The 19,669-nt window shown below is 43.2% G+C and overlaps 1 protein-coding gene across 2 annotated transcripts in view; it reads right to left on the bottom strand.

Moving 5' to 3' along the window:
- The window catches only part of HR (HR lysine demethylase and nuclear receptor corepressor), a 388,960-nt gene that overhangs the window by 49,227 nt on the left and 320,064 nt on the right, over positions 1-19,669 (bottom strand). For both annotated transcript variants that reach the window (XM_085633820.1, XM_085633818.1), the window contains 2 exons: positions 19,054-19,182; positions 17,228-17,367 (listed from right to left, as the gene is read on the bottom strand). In XM_085633820.1, the coding sequence (XP_085489946.1) occupies positions 17,228-17,367; positions 19,054-19,182 (269 nt within the window). The remainder of the gene's footprint in view (positions 1-17,227; positions 17,368-19,053; positions 19,183-19,669) is intronic.

Here is a 19,669-nt window from a genome sequence, read left to right as displayed (position 1 = left end):
CCACCAGCGTGTGATGTGTGTATGCGTGTGTGACTGTGGAATCATTCTGTCCGTGGAAGTAGAGGGGATTTGGAAGCTCCGATCTGCACCAGTTTCTTGGTAGCAGAATGATGGTTTGCTATTGTCTTGATCTAGCGAAATTGCGTGTATATAAACTTGTTGATTATTGATTGATATTGGTACTAACACTTTATGTTGAAGTCGTGTTAAGTTTTATGTATTGTGAACGTCTTCTGGGACGTAGGAAGTCGGTGACAGTTCCGTAGTAGAGCAGAGGGAGTGTTGCTCTCGGAAAAAGGCGGGATTGTTGGCCCTGTATGCAGACAGGGGAAAACGTGGGACAATTGAGGTTGCGCGTCGCATTGTCTGGGTTCGATGAGGTAGCATCGCCGAGTGTTGCCATTAGAAACGTATTTTCTGTGTGAAAGAAGTGTGTATGATAGTGAAGGTTATCTGTGAAACTCTGGTCTTAGGTCCCAGGGGTCCGTAAAGGATTCCGTTAAAGCTTACCGCTGGAGAAGTAATAGGTATTCTCGGAGCTTGTTAGAAGGACAGGGCAGAGGTAAGCGCTGTTTTGTTAACGTGTGATATAATTCTATAGTAGGACAGACTGTTCGATGTTCTCGGGAAAGACATAATTCTGTGTGAATGTACTACATTTTCCGGTATGAAAGTGCGTGAATGAGAAGGCATTTTGGTTAATTAGGAGACTCTTAGGAACATTCCGGAGGGAAACAGTTAATTTATGCTTGTTAGACGGGTAAAGTAGAGGGATGTGCTACTTTATCAACGGAAGTAACGATTCTGTAGTAGGGCAGAGGTAAGCGCTGCTCTCGGGAAAGGCAGAATTCTCGTGGCAAAGGTCTTTTACTATTCTGTGGCTAGCGAAGCAGACAATGGAGATGTTTGTATGTTGTAACTAACAGACTCGTAGAAGTTGAAACAAAGTCTACCAAGTAATCTTGTAAAGGAGGGGTAGACGAGAAACAGGAGACAAGAGCAGAAGCGACTGCAGCGACTGCTGACGTCAGGGAGACCGCGCTGTGATTGGACAGTGGGTTGGATCGGTGGAAGCACGGTGATTGGTGTGCTAGTGTACGCCGCGCTAGGATTGGGAGACATACAGGGTGACAAAGACACTCCAGGATTGGTGTGTTAGTGTGAGTCGCGCTGGGATTCGTGCACTGGGACTGTGACGTAAACGCTCCGGATTGGTGCGTTAGTGTGAGTTGCGCTGCAATTGGACAGGACATCGTACAGTTGTAGAACAGACAAGGAGTTGAGGAAAATAAGAATATGTATTACCATAATGGAGAGAAGAAAAAGAAATCCTTGTTTAGTAAAGTTAAAACTTGGTTTGACAAGGATAAGGATATCGTAACTAGGGAAGGAGAGTTACTTCCTCCGACCAGAACCCCTGCATCCTTCATGGTTGCAAAATATGGGTATCATACCTGTATTTGGTTAGATAACTGGGTGAAGTACACTAAGGATGATGGAGTGTTAGCATTCCCAGAACATGGTTCATTTAATCTGGCCATATTGAGGAACCTACGGGAACAGATGATGACTCTAGAGCCACGGCCTAGGCCGACGCAATTCGAGGCATTAGTGGAATGGGAAGATGAAGTACATGAGCGAGAAAAGCAGAGGAGTGGGGGAAACTACAGGTACATGTTTGGGCGAAAGTATGATCGCGAAACCCATCATGACCGGATGAGAAGGTGGCGTGATGCCAGTATGACCGAGGGATTATATCCCGTAAGAACAGCAGAGGAATCAGGGGAAAGAAAGTGTACAGAGAAAGAACATAATGTAGAACCCAGGAGATATGGGGCAAATGAGTCTGATGATGATGTCTTAGAGGACATGCTCTATAAAAGACCACCCCCGTATAGACGAGAACCAGAGGTAGGGACAGCAGTGACCCCGATGAGAGACACCCTGCGGATTATTAAAACAGAGGGTACCACCCCTGGGTTGAAAAGTAGTTGTTCTCTGGCGGAAAGAGAAAGAGAGAGAGAAAGAGAGAGAGATAGAGAGAGAGAGAAAGATAGAGAGAGAGAAAGAGAAAGAGATAGAGAGAGAGAAAGAGAGAGAGAAAGAGAGAGAGAGAGAGAAAGAGAAAGAGAGAGAGAGATAGAAAGAGAGAATGAACTTGAGGATGAAACTACCAGAGAACTAGCAAGAACTACCTTTGAACTGACCGAGAAAATCAGAGAACTGACTAAAAATCTGGAGGCAGTTACAGTGCCTGTGACAATAGGCCCGGTTATGCCGATTTTTGACAAGCAGAGGACGGGTGAGAATGGATTGACGGTACCATATGTGGGAAATAGATTGATTGTTCCTCCGGAGCAGGCAGAAATGAGAGCAGGAGAAACTCAGTGGAGAACAGGAGAAAATCAGTGGAGACATACCATATGTGGAGGAGAATTGAGTGTGCAGACTAACTCAAGTTTGAATTCTGGATGTATGGAAGGGAACAGAGGATCAATTTTAGAACCGCAAAGAGTGACAGAACCAGGGGGTGCAGAAAAATCTGTGATAACTGCTGAGGATTTGAATGATTGGCTGAAAACTTTACAGAAAAAGGAGAAAGAGTCACAGGGATTTGAAGTAGCTTGGCTACGTATGGAAATGGAAGAGATGATAGTAGGAACAATACCTATAGAAACGCTGAAGGATTATCAGGAAGGGGAGATCCTTTTCCTGAGTAAAAGTGTCACAAGGAGAGCAAGGAATATACATGACAGGTTGAAAGGAATAGCCAATGAATTGGGAATTGACAAGGATAAGGTGAAAGCTTTACAAAAGCCTTACAGAGTGGATTTTTTAGACAAGGATATTGAGAATCTGAACAATGCAGGCCGAACAGGACAGATTAAGGAAATGATTGCCTTGCTGAAGAAATGGGGAGATGTAGAAAGATGGAAAGACAGATGGTACCAAAAGCGAGAGGATGGGCCAGATAGAACTTACTCGGCATTTCCTCTGAAAGAAAAAGAAAAGGCAGTGACAGCTTACCCCATGAGAGAGATTCCAGGAGGTGGGTACGTACATGTCCCATGGACCAGACAGGATATTTTATCATTCACAAATGATTTCCCTCGTCTAAGGGAAAAGCCTGTTGAGTGGTACAGACAGGTCGACAGATTTGTAAAGCTGTCAAAAGTACTGTGGATTGACCTGAATAGTCTGTTTGATATAATTGTACCAGCAGACTTGTGGGCAGAATGTAAAATAGTCATAGACTGGCCCACTAAGGAATACCCGAGAGATCCAAAAACAGGAGCTCCAGACCCGGAGGTAATGAAGAAGTACGAGCAGGTTATGGCCTTCTTGAAAAATAAAGTACCCCCCAAGGAGACAGACTGGGTTAAAATAGATCGAACACATCAAGAATTGAAAGAATCAGTCCATGCTTACTATGAAAGACTGAAACTGGCTTTTAAGCAGTTCAGTGGAGATGAACACCTGGGTGATAAGGATCTGAGTCATTTTGTGTATAGATTTGTGTACGGTTTGCGGCCTGAAATCAGTGAAATGATACGGCAGCACACCGTAGACTGGCAGAGTAAGAAGATTGATGAGATTCTGAGACATGCAAAATACTTCAGTGATGAGATCGAGGCAAAGCAGAGAAAGCTAAAAGAAAAGGCAATGTGGGCACAGGTGAAAGTTGCAGAAAGACAGGAAGCTCAGTTGGTTGAACAGGCAAATAACCCAGGAAATAAGCCCAGGTTTGGTCCAGGAAAAGGAAAGGGGAACATTGAGGAAGTCAAGAAGAAGTTTCCATGCCACAACTGTGGAAAATTGGGGCACTGGAAATCCGAGTGTAAGAATCCACCGTCTACTAATGATGATAATTCATCATTGAATTCACAGGTGCAGAGTGAGGGGTGTGGTCAGCATCGGCAACAGCAGAAGGCTGAAAAGCAGCAAAATCAGGTGCCAAAACCACCCTTGCCACAAAGAAGAGGATCTCAGAAGTACAGCCAAGAGTCGGGATTCTACGATGAAGAGCAGGTAATCAAACCAAAACGCGCAAGCGCAGTTTCTCAGTACTGGCTGAAGAATGAGGGAAGTGACTCCGAGGGAGACTTCTGACGCTGCCGAAGAGAGGAAGAGGAGTGCGTACTTGGCGCAACTCTAGAAATAGACTAGGCAGGGCCTTTTGTAGATGGAAAAATTAATGGTGAAAATGTCACTTTTCTAGTTGACACAGGGGCCACAAGATCAACTGTCAGGTCAGCTGATATAAAGAATCTTCCTCTCTCGGACGAAGCAATCCAAGTGGTTGGTGTGTCCAACACACAGATTAAAACTTTACTTACTGAACCAGTAAGGGTTAGAATAGGGAAATTTTCAGACATGCACCGATTCGTGGTGTGTGACACGAGTCCTGTGAACTTGTTAGGCAGGGATTTGCTGTGCAAGATGAATTGCACTATTTTCTGTACTCCAGATGGAATAACCTTTGAGACACCTGATGAGGATGTTCTATACAGAATGACCATGGATAACAGAGAATGTGAGGCTTTGGGAACATATGCAATATTTAATCCTGATGCATTACCCCCAGAGTTGAAACAGACAGTGAAAGCAGCAGTTTGGGATTTTACTGGAGAAGATGTGGGTCTGATGAGAAATGTAGATCCAGTCAAGATTACTGTGAAAGAGGGAGTGGTTTACGTGAACATACCGCAATACAGATTGACACCTGAAATAATTGAAGGAATAACACCCTTAATTGAAAAAATGATCCAGCAAGGGGTGTTAAGAGAAATATTGAGCAGCCCATGTAATTCACCAATAATGGGACTGAAGAAACCTAATGGAAAGTTCAGAATAGTACAGGATTTGAGAAAAATTAACAAAATTGTTGTGCCATGTTGTCCTATTGTGCCAAATCCATCAGTAATTTTGTATCAGATTCCCCATGATGCAGAATGGTATACAGTAATTGATTTGTGTCATGCTTTCTTTTCGATTCCATTGCATCATGACAGCCAGACAATATTTTCTTTTAGATTTGGAGAACGGATTTTGGCATGGTGCCGAATTCCACAGGGGTATACTGAGAGCCCCTCAATATTTAATCAATTGCTGAAGAAGTCTCTGGAAAGTCTGACAATGCCTGAAAATTCGGTATTGGTCCAGTATATTGATGACCTACTTGTGGCATCAAAAACACGTGAAGCGTGTGAAGTAGACACCATTGCATTGCTGAATCACTTGGCAGATGGAGGATTAAAGGTATCTCCAGCCAAATTGCAGTTCTGTAAGAAAGAAGTCCAGTATCTGGGACATAATATTGAGAAAGGCCTGAGAAAAGTGACCATTGACAGGATCAAAATCATTAGAGGAATGAGAGCCCCAATGACACAAAGAGAGGTGAGAATGTTCCTGGGAATGGTGGGTTACTGTCGTCAGTGGATAAGTAACTTTTCCCTGATTGCCAAACCATTGATTAAATTGACCAAAAGTGAGGTGAAAGGCCCATTGGAACTAAACCCAGAAGAAATGGCTGCATTCAGAGAGTTAAAAGACAGACTATGTGAAGCTCCTGCCCTATGAATGCCTGATTATGAAAAGGAATTTGAGCTGTATTGTAGTGAAAGAAATGGATGTGCACTTTCAGTGTTAATCCAGAAACATGGACGACTGAGAAGGCCAATTGCCTATTTCTCAGCAACTCTTGACCCAGTAGCTGTGGGACTGAGAGGTTGCCTAAAAGCAGTAGCTGCTACCTGCAAAAGCCTGGAACAAAGTGAGGGAATCATAATGGGATATCCTGTACGGGTATTCGTACCTCATGATGTGGCAATCCTTTTAACAAGGAGCCGGACACAGTTCATGTCTCATAGTCGGCTGACTAAATATGAGAAGGTCATTCTTGGTGCAACCAATGTAAGCCTGGAGAGATGTGTGAATGTGAATCCAGCAACACTGTTGCCTGATGCTGAATGTGTGGGAGTGAGAAATGATGTTGATCATGATTGCCTGGATGTACTTGATTATTGTACAAAGCCAAGGCCAGACATAAGAGATCTACCACTGCCTGAAAGTGATCATGTGTTGTTTGTGGATGGATCTTGTCTGAGAACAGAGGAAGGAGTGTTGAGTGCTGCATATGCTGTGTGCAAAGTCTCGGAAGTTGTGGAAGCATCACCTTTGAAAGGAGTTAAATCTGCTCAGGTGGCAGAATTGGTGGCACTGACCAAAGCCTGCAAGATTGGAAGGAGTGTGAGAGTGACTGTGATGACTGACAGCCAGTATGGCTTCGGAGTTGTCCATGATTTTGGCCAGCTATGGCTGCAAAGAGGTTTCCTGACCTCAAGTGGAACTCCCATAAAGAATGCTGAAGTGGTTGGAAAACTGCTAGAGGCGATACAGCTGCCTAAAGAACTAGCAGTTGTAAAATGTGCTGCTCATGGTCATGGTGATGATTTTGTAACTGTGGGAAATAAGTTTGCCAATGACATAGCACAATACTGTGCAAGAAACAATCATTCAATTAACAGGAGTAAAGAGCGAGAAATGTCTTCTTGTTCCTTAATGTTCACTAATGAGGTGGGAACATGGGAGGAAGTAAAACAGCTGCAGGATGAGGCAGGAGATGAGGAAATGAGAGATTGGGTGAAAGCAGGTTGTGCACCCAGAGAAAAAGATCATGTGTGGGTCTATAGGGATGGAAGACCAGTCATGCCAAATAGCATGCTATCAACAATGGCAAGGATGTATCATGGCCAAGGACACCTGGGGAGGGATGCTATGATAAGAGCCTTCAAACAAACCTGGTACAGTCCAAAGTTTAGACTGATAGCAGAAAGTCTCTGTCAGAGATGTTTGATATGTCAGCAATTCAATCCTGGAAAGAAAACAGTGGTGAGCCTAGGAACAATAGGCAGAGAGGGAGGACCCTTCACAAGAATGCAGATAGACTTCATTGAAATGCCCCCAGTCAACAGATTGAGGTATATCCTGGTGGTGGTCTGTTTGTTCTCCAGGTGGGTGGAGGCATATCCAACCAGAAGAAATGATGGAATAACAGTGGCCAAATTACTGTTAAGAGAATTCATCCCAAGGTACGGGTTCCCAGTAACCATTGAATCAGACAGAGGAGGACATTTTTATAATGAAATCATGAGTTTAATTTGTGAAGCATTGAGTGTACAGCAGAAGGTATATTGTGCTTACCGACCAGAGGCTTCTGGGGTGGTTGAACAAATGAATGGTACTATCAAGAACAGAATTGGCACAATGTGCTTAGCCACAGGAATGAAATGGCCTGATGTCTTGCCTCTAGTACTGATGACCATTAGGTCTACTCCAGACAGAACGACAGGTTTGAGTCCACATGAAATTATCATGGGACGTGCAATGAGGCATGCATATGTACCAGTCAACAAGTTGATGACAATAACTGATGACATGATTTTGGATTACTGCAAAGGCCTGGCTGACGCAGTTCATTCTGTGTTTCACCAGGTTGGAGAAGACGCCACCACACTTGAAAAGAAACCAGCCCATGGTACTGGAAAAGAATACTTTGAAGAATCACATTCCAGTGATGATGCAGACAATGAGGCAGTAAGAAGGAAAAAGAATCCTGAAAGTGGGGAAAATGAGTCAAGGGAGATTTTCATCCCACCAGAAGATGTTCTGAAGAGAACAGTGCAAACTGCAGAAGCAAGTTCAGACTCAGAAGAATTACCTGAGGCTCAAATTGACAGTGACCAGCACAAAAAGAAAGAAAGAAAAGAAAAGAACATTCCAACAGAAGAAATATCTGAATCACATGAGGAAATTGGACAAATTCCACCTGAGATAAATATTGAAGAAAGAGGGACAGACAAAGACAGTGAGGGACAGATTGCGGAAAAACCCCGAGGAGTTGTAGGGAACAGCACCAACAAGCTAGGTGAAGGGACAAGTAGACAGCAAGAAGATTGCGTGTCGGAGACCCGAGGAGGGACAGAAGTAGGGAAATCTCAATTGGTGGAAAAAGAGACTGTTGGAGAAAAGGGAGTTGTTGGAGAAAAGAAAACTGTTAATGAACCAGAAGCAACTGAGACAGAGTCTGAGGAAAGTGACAATGAGATACATGGAGGATGAGTTCCGAGAAAGAGATCTTGGCTTGGAGAAAGAAACAATAAAGAAGGAAAACAAAAGAGAAATGCTAAAGGAGATCTTTGGCCAAATAAGATAAAGAGACTAAGGTACAGACTGACACGAGTTAACTCTTCAAAAGCTGAACAAGTGAACGAAGTGTCAAGTCAAAATCCAACCAAAGAAGAAGAAACAAAGATACCTGAGAGAACTAAAAGAATAAGAAAACCAAACCAAAGGTATAAGTCACCGGAATGGACGTATGTGGCACTGCCTGAACAAGAAGAAGAGGCAGACAGTCAAGGAAGTCCAGAGGAGGCTTTACTGAAGGAGGTTGCTGAAGAAGAAGCTGTGGGAATCCTGAGAGTTATCTTGTCCGACATTGGAGAAGAGACGGATGTTCAGGACCTGATACGGTTTGATGATGATGAAGAAACAGTGAAAAGTGATGAAAATCCAAATTGAATAGATTCAAAAAGAAGAAGTGAAGAAGTAAAATTAAAAACTAATAGATTGTAATAATCTGGTGGGTACTTGCTGCCCTGAAAGGTTCGGTAGTGGAGTAGAAGAGGCTAAGTCAAAAGACACGGTCAAATTAACAAAATGGCTAACACTGAGAACAAAAGTAGATGTACCTTTCTGAAAAGATGGTGCAAGATGTGCTGCTGCTGTACAGGTTTATTAATGCTGCTTTGGAGCGTACTTGCTCTACTGATTTCATTTAGAGTCACTATAGACACTTTAGAAGGTCATACTGAGAACAAAACTAATATAGGGAAAAGTTCACAGAAAATAGTACCGACTAGAACTAGCAATATACATATACATAAGGATAGGTCAATTAACGATTTTTCTAGCAATGTTTTTTCTAAATTGTTGTATGAGTACGTAAAGACAATGGAAGTAAGGGATTGCTACATCTGCATGCAATTACCTGCCTCTGTTTCGGAAGGAGTGACTTATCATCATCTTCCGGCTACGTATGGAATTTCTTGTAGTGTGTTGATTAGTATATTTTATCAATTAGGGAAATTAGATTACAATATGTCTAATATAGATAATATTCTTGGACAATTGCCAATGAATAAAGCACTGAATCCTGCAAAGGATGCTAACACTTTAGGTGAGATTTTTCAGGAAACTAAAGAATTAACGTTAGAATATGTTTTTAGAAATAATTTAACTTGCAGTTTGAAAGGAGAAGAGAAGAATTTTCTAGACATGGTTGAGAGAAGAAGATTGAATATGCACAAGAAAGCAGAAGGGCATAAAATGAGTGACACAATGTGGGATATTGAAAAAGAAAAAGAGTTGAAAAATGGAGCCAGTCCAACTATGGCTATAGATGCCCCACAGAAAGGGAAACTGTGCATTACCAGGAAGAGATCCCAGTATGATTATTATTTCATAGGGACTAGTGAGTGCCATGATACATACTTTATTGCAACCGGATGGGGATTTAGAGGGGGAGAAGATCCAGTTTTCCCGGGAGTGTATTATATTTGTGGGAATAAGGCTTATTACCGTTTGCCTGACCATTGGTTTGGTACATGTTATGTTGGCCTGGTCTTTCCAAAGATTTTTCACATGGATAGAGTAGATGATGCTGAACATTCTAACCCATTAACACGTTATAGAAGAGAAACATGGACAGAAATTGTAGGAGATGTTTTTGGAGCTTTAATTCCAGCAGTGGGAATTTCTTTGAATGCATTTGGCATTCGGAAGCCTTCAACAGTGGTGGATCGCTTGTCAACAAGCACCGCTGGAGGCTTTCTTTTGGTTAATACAGAAATGGTTGCTTTACGTGCTATGGCAATGCAAAATCGACTTGCCCTTGACATTCTTTTGGCAAAAGAGGGTGGAGTCTGTGGAATGCTGAAAGTTCAACATTGTTGCACTTACATTCCCGACGAAAGTAAAGATCTAAAAGTTTATATCAAACATATTACTGATTTGCATGAAGAATTAGTACCACTGGAAGCTGAAAGTATCTGGACTAACATGGCTAATAAGATGATTGCTATTAAGAACTTTGTAGCTAAGATAGGTAGTACCATTTTTGGTAAGATATTATTTCCATTAACCTGTGTAATAGTTGCATTATTGATCCTTAGATTAGGATGTATGTGTTGTAGATATAGGAGAAATAAAAAGAAAATAACAAAAGAAAATGTTAAAAGGAGACAAAAGAAACCAGAAAGAGATCCACAAGAAATAGAATTAGAAGAGCTAAGAGAAAGCATGTATATAGAAACTAAAAAGGAAGATGAGATGGAAACAAGGGTTTAGAAAAATGAACAAGAAGATATTTTGAATTCATCCAAAAGGGGAAACTAAATTGATTTTTTTTTTGGGGGGGGTTTTTGATTTTTGTGGTGATTATATATCACCAAAGGGGGGATTGATGGAGCAGGGTTTTTTACTATAAAACCGAATACCTGTTTCATTTTCGCATGTTATAACTAAAAGTACTACTGATTAATTATTAAGTATTAAAAGTTGTCGAATGTTGTCTAATCAACCTTATTAACAAGAGAATTACACGTGGGAAGGTTATTGCATGGCTACAATAATAAGTGAACTAAGTTGGTGAGCAAACTGACAGAAATCGATGGTGCTTATGTGATGTTATTGTGTTTGCGCTTATAATTAATATGCATTAATGGCTTTTGATGTCGCAAATGGCTAGATAAATACACACACATAAGGGTATTAGCAGGGGAATAACACTGTATAATCAATTCCGTGTAGTAATTATGTTTTGTGTTTATTCTTGCTTAAGTTGTCCATTGTGGCCTGTCGTAAAATGGCCACTACCCGCAGCCTGCATTGGAGTTGCTGGAAATTTACAAAAAGGCTTCGCTCTGCCTGTGACCTTGCACCTCCGATGAACTGAAAAGCCATAAGCATGATGACAAGTCTGGGACATCTGCCAAAAGCCCCTGGAAGAGGGAAAAGTTGCAAAAGTGAAAATATTAACTACACAAACTTGTTATGAACCCACTATTGAAACAAATTCACCTAGAAGAGACATCCGTAAAAGTACCGAATTAGTCATGGACGTTCAATTCTGCTATTCATTATTTGGAACAATTTAGGTGTGGGAAAATCTCGCACAATATCGAAAATGTACCAAGATGACATTATTTCTGCCATTCATCCGTTCTGAACAAAGAATTGTTACTTTATGATATGTAAATTTTAGTATAAATAATAGTAGGCTAGAGAGGTCTAGCGCCACTCTTTTCCCGAGCTGATGATCCGAGGTCCCTATGCTGACGGAGAGGACGTTGACTCTACATGACGGCAGGAAACTCTAATTCTTCTACAGGGGACCGGTTCTGACTTAGGATCTGACTTTTAGACAGAATAGGTAAATATGAGAGAAATGAATTTGCATTTAATTGGCTTTTCTTACAATTTTAGATAAATGAACAATCTGTTTGAATTTCTGTCTCGGGTGGTTATTTCTTGTCATGATTATTGAATTTATTGTGTATTCTTGAAATTTATTTTGTTAGATTACAAGCAACTAGCTGGTCGCATTGACCTCAAAGTAAAGACAGATCGGATAGGTATATTCTGGAAGTGTTTTTCTCCTTTTACAAGGCACGGATAGGATGATTTAGGTTTGAATGTTGGTGTAATGGGTCCCACCAGCGTGTGATGTGTGTATGCGTGTGTGACTGTGGAATCATTCTGTCCGTGGAAGTAGAGGGGATTTGGAAGCTCCGATCTGCACCATGTTCACTCTCTTAATTTTAAATTTAGGCAACTGACCTCTGCCTCTGGCTGTGCTTTTTTATTAGGGTTGATGAGAGTAGTTTTAATAGACTACAGTGCCAGGGCTGCTGGCTCACATGGACTGCTTGTGAGCCTGAGGCTTGCCCAGTGCCTGCCTGTCTGAGGCGGCATCGGTGAGTCAGCTGACTGTGTGTCACTTAATTTTTAGCGAGCAAAGAAGGTGTTGTTGAGAAGTGTCAGCTATGGCTACAATTGAAGATGGTAGGGAGAGGTGAGCGTAGAATTGTGCCTGCCATGGATTCGAAAGTGGAGTTAATTGCTAGGATTTAGGTTGTTTATGTGCGATACTCCTAGTGTGTAGTGTTCCTATGTGTGACATTTTAATTCTTGAGTTGTAGCACTTTCACAGTTAAAAGGATAAAGCAGTTATGTACATGCAACATAGTTTATTTAAGTAATGGCTCGCCTTTATGCAATGTGATGCTCTAGAATGGATGTTGAAGCACCTGTGGTGTTTATGCAAGATTTACAATTAATAATGCATAAGAACAGTATCATGCCATCCACATAATCACTCCGTAACGCCTGTGACCGCCTTTTTAACCTGGTTAATACATACATGAGCATGTTTCGATTTAAAAGTTTTGGCGATCTAAAACCACAGGGCCAGAGACCAGAAGAGCTTGCATCAAGTGACATGGGCTGCCTGTCATCAGTTCTGTGCGTGCCCCTGTGCTCTTCTCTGCTACCTCTGACTGGCTGTGAGGAAAAGAGAACAACTGGAGCACAGGGAGGTAGGGCTTGACATCCTGACTTCTGGTACCATGGTCAGACAGAGCATAACCTGATGCTTAGAGCCTGTCATAAGTGCAGCTGTACCCAGGATCCAGGACAGTGCTAGAATTATTGGTCCAGATAGCTCTATTGTTCAGCATGTCAAGCCCACCTAACACATTTTTTTTTTAAACAGATTTTATTTGTCAAATAGCAATTGTAGAGCAGAGCTCTGTACCCCAGAAATTTCTGCATAAGAAACATACATTATTCTGACTTTGACTGTTTACATGAGCAAAGCAAGGAAAAATGGAGAGCAATACAAGTGAATAACCAACAGAATAACCATAACCCCACGAACCCACCCCCCCCATCGCACTAACGTCCACTCCAGAGCAGCACATTTAAAGCAAAGGCATCGTCTGAGAAAAGCATGGTCTGTCATCGTACAAGAGACTATGTCCTGTACCTACAAAGTAGAAATTTAAGCCGGGTTGAGGGGCCCCGCCATCGAAACGGGCACCAACTCCAAGCCACGGTAGTCCGCCCATCGCTTCCAGATTTTAAAGTTTCTAAGCGGGCACCCTCTTGCCGTGAAGATGGGAATCTCCAAACCCATGCAGAAGTCCAGGCCATTCTTCCATGCGGACACTGAGGGCGCCACCAGTGCCTTCCAAGCCCTGACAATATCTCTTTTAGCCAAAGTGAACCCTAGCAGCATAAGATGGCATTTGTATATTTTGCCCTCCCCCACCCCGTCTATAACATGTAGGAGTACCAGCTTCGGCGAGCAGGGAAGGTCCCAACCCAATACTTCAGAGAGGCAGGCCATAATTCCCCTCCAAAATCGCGCCAAAGCAGAGCAGTGCCAGACTGTATGCAGCAGAGTACCCTCCTCCTGCTCACATCTGAGACACACAGGGGAAGCCACCAGACCTGCCCTTCACAGCCTAACCCTGGTGAAGAATACCCGATGAAGGTACTTGAACTGGATAAGGCGTAGACTTACGGCTATGGCAGCCCCCCGCGAGGAGGCCTGGGCCTCCGTCCAGTCCTCCTCTTCCAGCGGACCCACGTCACCCTCCCAGGCCTCCCTAAGGTTCTGCATCATGGGGGAGCTATGAGTAACCCGATGCTGAAATGGATCAGCATTTGGCTTAACCCGGATTTACACCTGAATCACACAATTTTGAGAGACTGTATGTCGCTTGATCATGGGCTACATATACCCTGGTTGAAATATATTCGGAACCTGGCGATTAAGCTTGGTAGGCCAGAATTGTTTCATTTTCCTGAGACCCTGGTAAAAGGTGACATTAATTGGTGTAAAGAAACTTATATGTACATATCTACCTCGGTAAGGGAAGAGAAGGAGCTGGTTAAGGGCTCCGTTAGGGCCCACCAGCTCTGTAAAACAATATCCTCCATGGAACCTTATCTTGGATATGTAACAAATGCAAATCATCGTTTTCTTTTAACCAGATTTAGATTGAATCAATTACATCTACTGATTGGAGCCAAGAAAGGTTGGAAAAGGGCGTTGGATTTTGGCCCCTGTTCTTGTGATAATTTTTCCCCCCAGGATATGATACACCTTTTTTTCTTTTGTGAGCACTTTATTGACATTAGGAAACGTTTTTTAATCCCTATATTAAGAGATAAAGGCTTTGTTCAAGTGAGACCTGCTTTCTTGTATCTTCAGCTGTTAAACAATGTTTGGGAAACTTTTAATATTGCGAATTTTTTAACTGTGGTAATTCGCTCCTTGAAGAAATGAACTGTACCCTTTTAATGTTTTTAATTGGACATGTTACCTTGTTAAACTTATCTGCGTCAATGTGTTCCTTCTTAAGTTTGGTAACCTACCAAAAATGAATTTTGTCTTTTTAATATGTATTTATTGTAGTATGCTTTTATGGTTTGCACTTAAACCGAATAAAGACTTTATGACTGACTGAGTAACCAGGGACTGGTAAATTTTTGAGATCTTGTGGTCTTGGAGATCTCCCATGAACACTTCGCCTCAATCGGGCTAAACTCGGCCAATGACTCTAAGACCTCCAAAATAGGGGAAATAGTGTGCCTGAACTGAAGATATCTGTAGAATTGGGTTTTTGGCATATGGAAATCCTTCTGTAGATTTTGAAAGGACTACAGGACCGGCCCCCGCATTACGTCACCCAGAGTAGAGATCCCAATACTGTCCCAACCACGAAACCCAGGTAAAGTAGCCAATTGCGGCAGTCGCCCATAGTGCCAGAGAGGAGTCTCCCGCGTCAACCTATTCCACCAGCCCATCCTCCGTAGAGCCTGCCGCCAGATTTGGAATATAACCTTTGTGACAGACGGCAAGGAGTTGCGCAGAGGTGCAGAGTATAGTATAGTGTGTAAAGCAGGATGTCCCATGCATCCCACCTGACACATTTTAGCGATGACAATGTTTCATAAACTACTGAACTAAAGAGTCTCCCTTTAGCAACGTGTCTGTTTCATGCCAAATGTACTGTGAAATTCATTTCTACTGTTATTTTCTGTAACAAACAGCAGTTTCTTAAGTTAAAAGGGAAAAAGAGGACCTCCCTTTTATCCTAAAACTTACCATGCTCACTGATTATTATTTTTATTTTTTTTTGCAGTTTATCCCAGATTTGCCAAACAGTGCCAAAGTGATAAGCAAAACAAAAACTCTGATCCATACATCTATCCATCTCTCTATCTCTCTATCTATCTATCTCTCTATCTATCTATCTATCTATCTATCTATCTATCTATCTATCTATCTATCTATCTATAATCCAGCTATACATGCATATGTATACACATAAAAATATATATACATATGTATGTGTGTGTATATAAAGAGACACACACACACGCACATATACTGAAAAACTATTATAAATAGGAATAGCTTTAGCTCATGTTAAAAAAAGTTAAACTTCACTGAAAAAACCAGAGGTTAAAGGAGAGTTATAATTAGGTGCTGAAATGAGACAAGAACTAATGTCTGAAAAACGAAAAAACCCTTAAGTTCACCAGTTATAGTTTAGTGAACTAACTATAACTTGCACCCCCGTCATACACTCATGACATGTTAAATAACATCACCGAAACATTCTGGGGTTTTTGATAATATTCTACATGTAGCATGTGTAACTTCTTCTTCAGGTGAGGAGCCTCAATGCACATGGCGCATGGCCATATGTCGGAGGGGGTTCGGCAAAAGGTGAGGTCTCTGCAGTGGTGGCTGGTACATAGGGGTACATAGGGGTGAAAGGGGCGTTGCCCCACTAGACTCGGGACGAGGATCGGGGAGGAGACAAGAGAGACACCACACGCAATGGAGCAGCCTCAAATGAAGTGCTCACTGCCCCGTGTCGGACTCGAACACAAATCAAAAATTCTGTTTGTTTTGTGTTTTGTTTTTCCTACGAAGGGACGAGGTCACAGGTCAGAGACACCTCCTGTTTACGTGCTGACCGGGGCGAGGACTATGGCTCGCCCTCGAAGCACATGCGAGAGGAGTGATGTCATCCTGAAGGGAGTGGCCAGAGAAAGTGGAAAATGGCTGGTTTCAAATGCGGCGCCTATGCTGCGGCCCAAGCCACTTCAGCAGCGCGCCACTGAAATGAATGGCAAGGGGCAGGGCAGTGGGTGGCAACAGCCGGAGCACGCCCTTGCCTTCGCGCAAGTCCCAGACCTCCTGATTGGACAGTGGGAGGTAAGGGAGTGGGCTGCGGATTGCGGAAGAGCCCGCCGACCGCCCCGCCCCACAGCTCGACTCTGGCACTGAATTTACCAAAAACTAAAAAAATCCAGCATGGAAAATGGCTTGCTGGGATTAGGATTACAGTTTGCGTCGAGATGACCAATCATGGATGAAGCTTGGGTAATCGGAATCCTAAAGTAAAACTGATCCCCATTGCAGTGCCCGCACATAACTGTGATCCACCGCATTCTAACAGACAGCGCCAAGCCACTCCACTGCATACATGAACAATTGCCGGAGTGAAAGAAAAGCGGCACGTAAAATATGAAAAGACGTGCGTGCAGTCTGAATCTGTGTGGATTAAGGAGCAGTGAAAGGAGCGGCAGGACTGATGATCGGCACGCAGCAGGTGCGCTGCACTCCGTGTGCTGCTGGCTGTGCACAGTGCATTGTTCGGGACGGACACCGGCCGCAGTCACAGCAGAGCACTGCAGAAGACTACCGACAGGCTGGGGTGCGAGTCATGTGACAACAGGTAAGTGCAATTCTATTTTGGTGTCCAACAGGTGGAGCCCATCTAATTTGTGTTTCACTCCTTCTTTCAAAACATTTTCAGGGGGAGAACCCTCCCGAGCCCCCACCCACCACCGGGCAACCCGGACCTCCACGCCCACCACCTTCAAATGTCACCAGCCGCCGCTGGATCTCTGCCCGACTCTGTGCAAACATCCAACCTGACCGCCCTTGTGCAGAACCTGAGCTTTGCCCTGAGGTAAGCATTTTCTATATTTATACAAATGCCTTTGTATAATATGTCTGTATTGGTCTACAATATAATAACATAATAATAAAAACGATTTAAACAAAAATAAAAACTCTTACCCTTTTGAGGAACCTGCGTATCTGCTCCGAGTCCTCTGCTTGGAAGACGTGCCACAGGGCCCCCGGGGGCTCCCTCGACGTCCACAGTTGCTCCTTCAGGAGTCCATCAGTGCTGTCACTGTCCGTCCTCAAGAGGATCTCTGCAGGGAAAAGATGAATTAATAACACTATTCAGGGAACGGGCCTCGATACACAAGGATTTAGAAGTGAAGACAAGGAGGAACAACTGGTCTGACTGGGCAGCAACCAATACAGACAAATCACAACTCAAAAACACTCTTAAAAATACATTCCTTCACGATTCCTAATAGGTTTCATACAATCTGACTCTTCTCTGGCAAACTCACTCTAAGACCTTAGCTAATACCATACAGTGACTGGCCAGTGAGTGTCGCTGCTGCACTACAGCAAATACCATTCCGTCTCTAGCCACTGTGTGTCACTGTTTCATCAGGATCTGCTCACTGCAGATACTCAAATTATGGAGCGGGCCACTGGGCGTCACTGCTGAACTCATACCAGCTGAATACAGACAGGAGATCCAGAGACTGCATGAGTAAGATCATTTGGCTTTAGCCTGAAACTCAAAATGGGCTCAAATTTAAATCCTTATACATTTTTGGCAACTTGAAAAACAACAAATATGGCTCCTAGCATTAAAGGATGAAAGTGACATGACCCACCCAGACCACTGAGAGGGCCAGACTACATGATTTCAATGCCATATTATTGCCAGGCACTCATCACAGCAGCACCTACATGTATCGACACATCAGAGTTTCAACCAATATTATACTGGGAACGGCCATGGGTTATCACTGGTACACCAGTGTCTGCTTCTTCAAGCCCCCCACCACATCAAATGCAGTAACCTGATTGGCCACTAGGTGTTAATGTTGTGTTAGCCGTACTTTCTGCAGTTATCTATCTCCTGCTTCCCAGCTCCGTCTAGCCTTTGCCATTGCTCCTTGTGCTCTGCTGCACTTTCTTTATTTCTCCTAGACTATCGGCATGGTAACTCAACTCTTGTCTCTGTCCATTCCCAAAGCAACGGCAAAGTGGGTGATTGCCCAGTGCTCCCCAACTTCTAAGGTAGGAAAGCGAACTTTCTCTTGATTTGATCTCAATCTATTCTATTTAAAGCTTTCTCCCTCTGCCTACCTCTACCCAAACCCAGTCTCTTTACCCATTGTCTTCTTAAGGGTTTTTGGGGTCCCAGGCAAGACATATTTCAACTGTTGTTGTGTGACACTGTTAAAGTTTAACATGTAATTTAGTTTTGTTTGGCATCACGGATGGTGCGTGGACATGTAATATTAGGAAATGGGTATAAAATTCAAATTTGTTCCAAAATGTGTCTCGCCACAGGGTCCTAGAGACCTTAAGGTAACACTATCCATTCTGCTCCAAATCTCCATTACATCTGCTACCTTTTAGATAAACATTTTTTCTTTCACTCTTAATACCTGGGCCGGCTCCCAATGTGCTGGCAGATGTCCCTCAGAGAATGCCTGGGCCTTCTTGGACATCATACCTTCAAGTATGGTGCTTCTTCACCTTATAGCGTCATTTGCTTTGTTACTAGTATATTTAAATGCATCCATTGTTTGAATATACACTCCTCACAGCTCAGTCGAGCCTGTGGAAACAGCGGTGGAACCTGCTCTCCCTCTACACTACAGCAGAAGCTGTGTCCCTCACCAAATGCCTGCACCCTACAACCCCCATATCACTCATGAAGCTGCATACACTACAGAACCCTCATATGCCACCTTGTACTTTAATGGAAGGCACGATTCTCACAGAACTCCTCGGACTCCTCGCACCTTGCTGGAAGGATTGCCCCTCACTGAAGCCCCCTACGGGATCCTCCGCGTGCACCAGGATGTTCAAGAAGTCAACCACCTCAGCTGCCAGGTTTTTGGTCCCAATGCATCTGCTGTCAAACTTCATTCCTGAAAAGCATAAACATGTCAGGACTAGTTAGAAATCCAATCTTCTCAGCAAACAAAATCCTTCAGAACAGGGCGAGTGGAAAAATCTCCCATAAAGCCACTGGAGAGCTCAGTATGATAGGAATATGTATGAAGGGGTGGCAGGGTCCTTCCTGAAGGTAATGGATGACTTTTACTGTAGCCCAAGAGACCTGGCTTCAGTCCCAGGATGACTTGGTGCCAGAGATCCTTCACCCAATTTAAACTATGAATACCCAGGCAGGTCTGGGGAGTGAACCCACGAATCAGTATCCCCCTGGGCAGTTTGAGCTAGTGGTGCAGTCCATTCAGTCCTATTGGGTTTGACTGGTTAGATTGGGGCAGGGGAGGAGTTGTATGCATTTTAAGAGGGTGCAAGGGGTGAACGTCCTCTTCAGATGTTCGTCATGCTAGCTGCAGTTCAGGTAGCAATAAATTGCTGTTCTGGTCAATTTTCAGTGGGCCTATA

This window comes from Triturus cristatus, chromosome 11, assembly GCF_964204655.1.
Source record: "Triturus cristatus chromosome 11, aTriCri1.1, whole genome shotgun sequence".
Lineage (NCBI taxonomy): Eukaryota > Metazoa > Chordata > Amphibia > Caudata > Salamandridae > Triturus > Triturus cristatus.
This window is presented reverse-complemented; position numbering and strand designations above follow the sequence as displayed.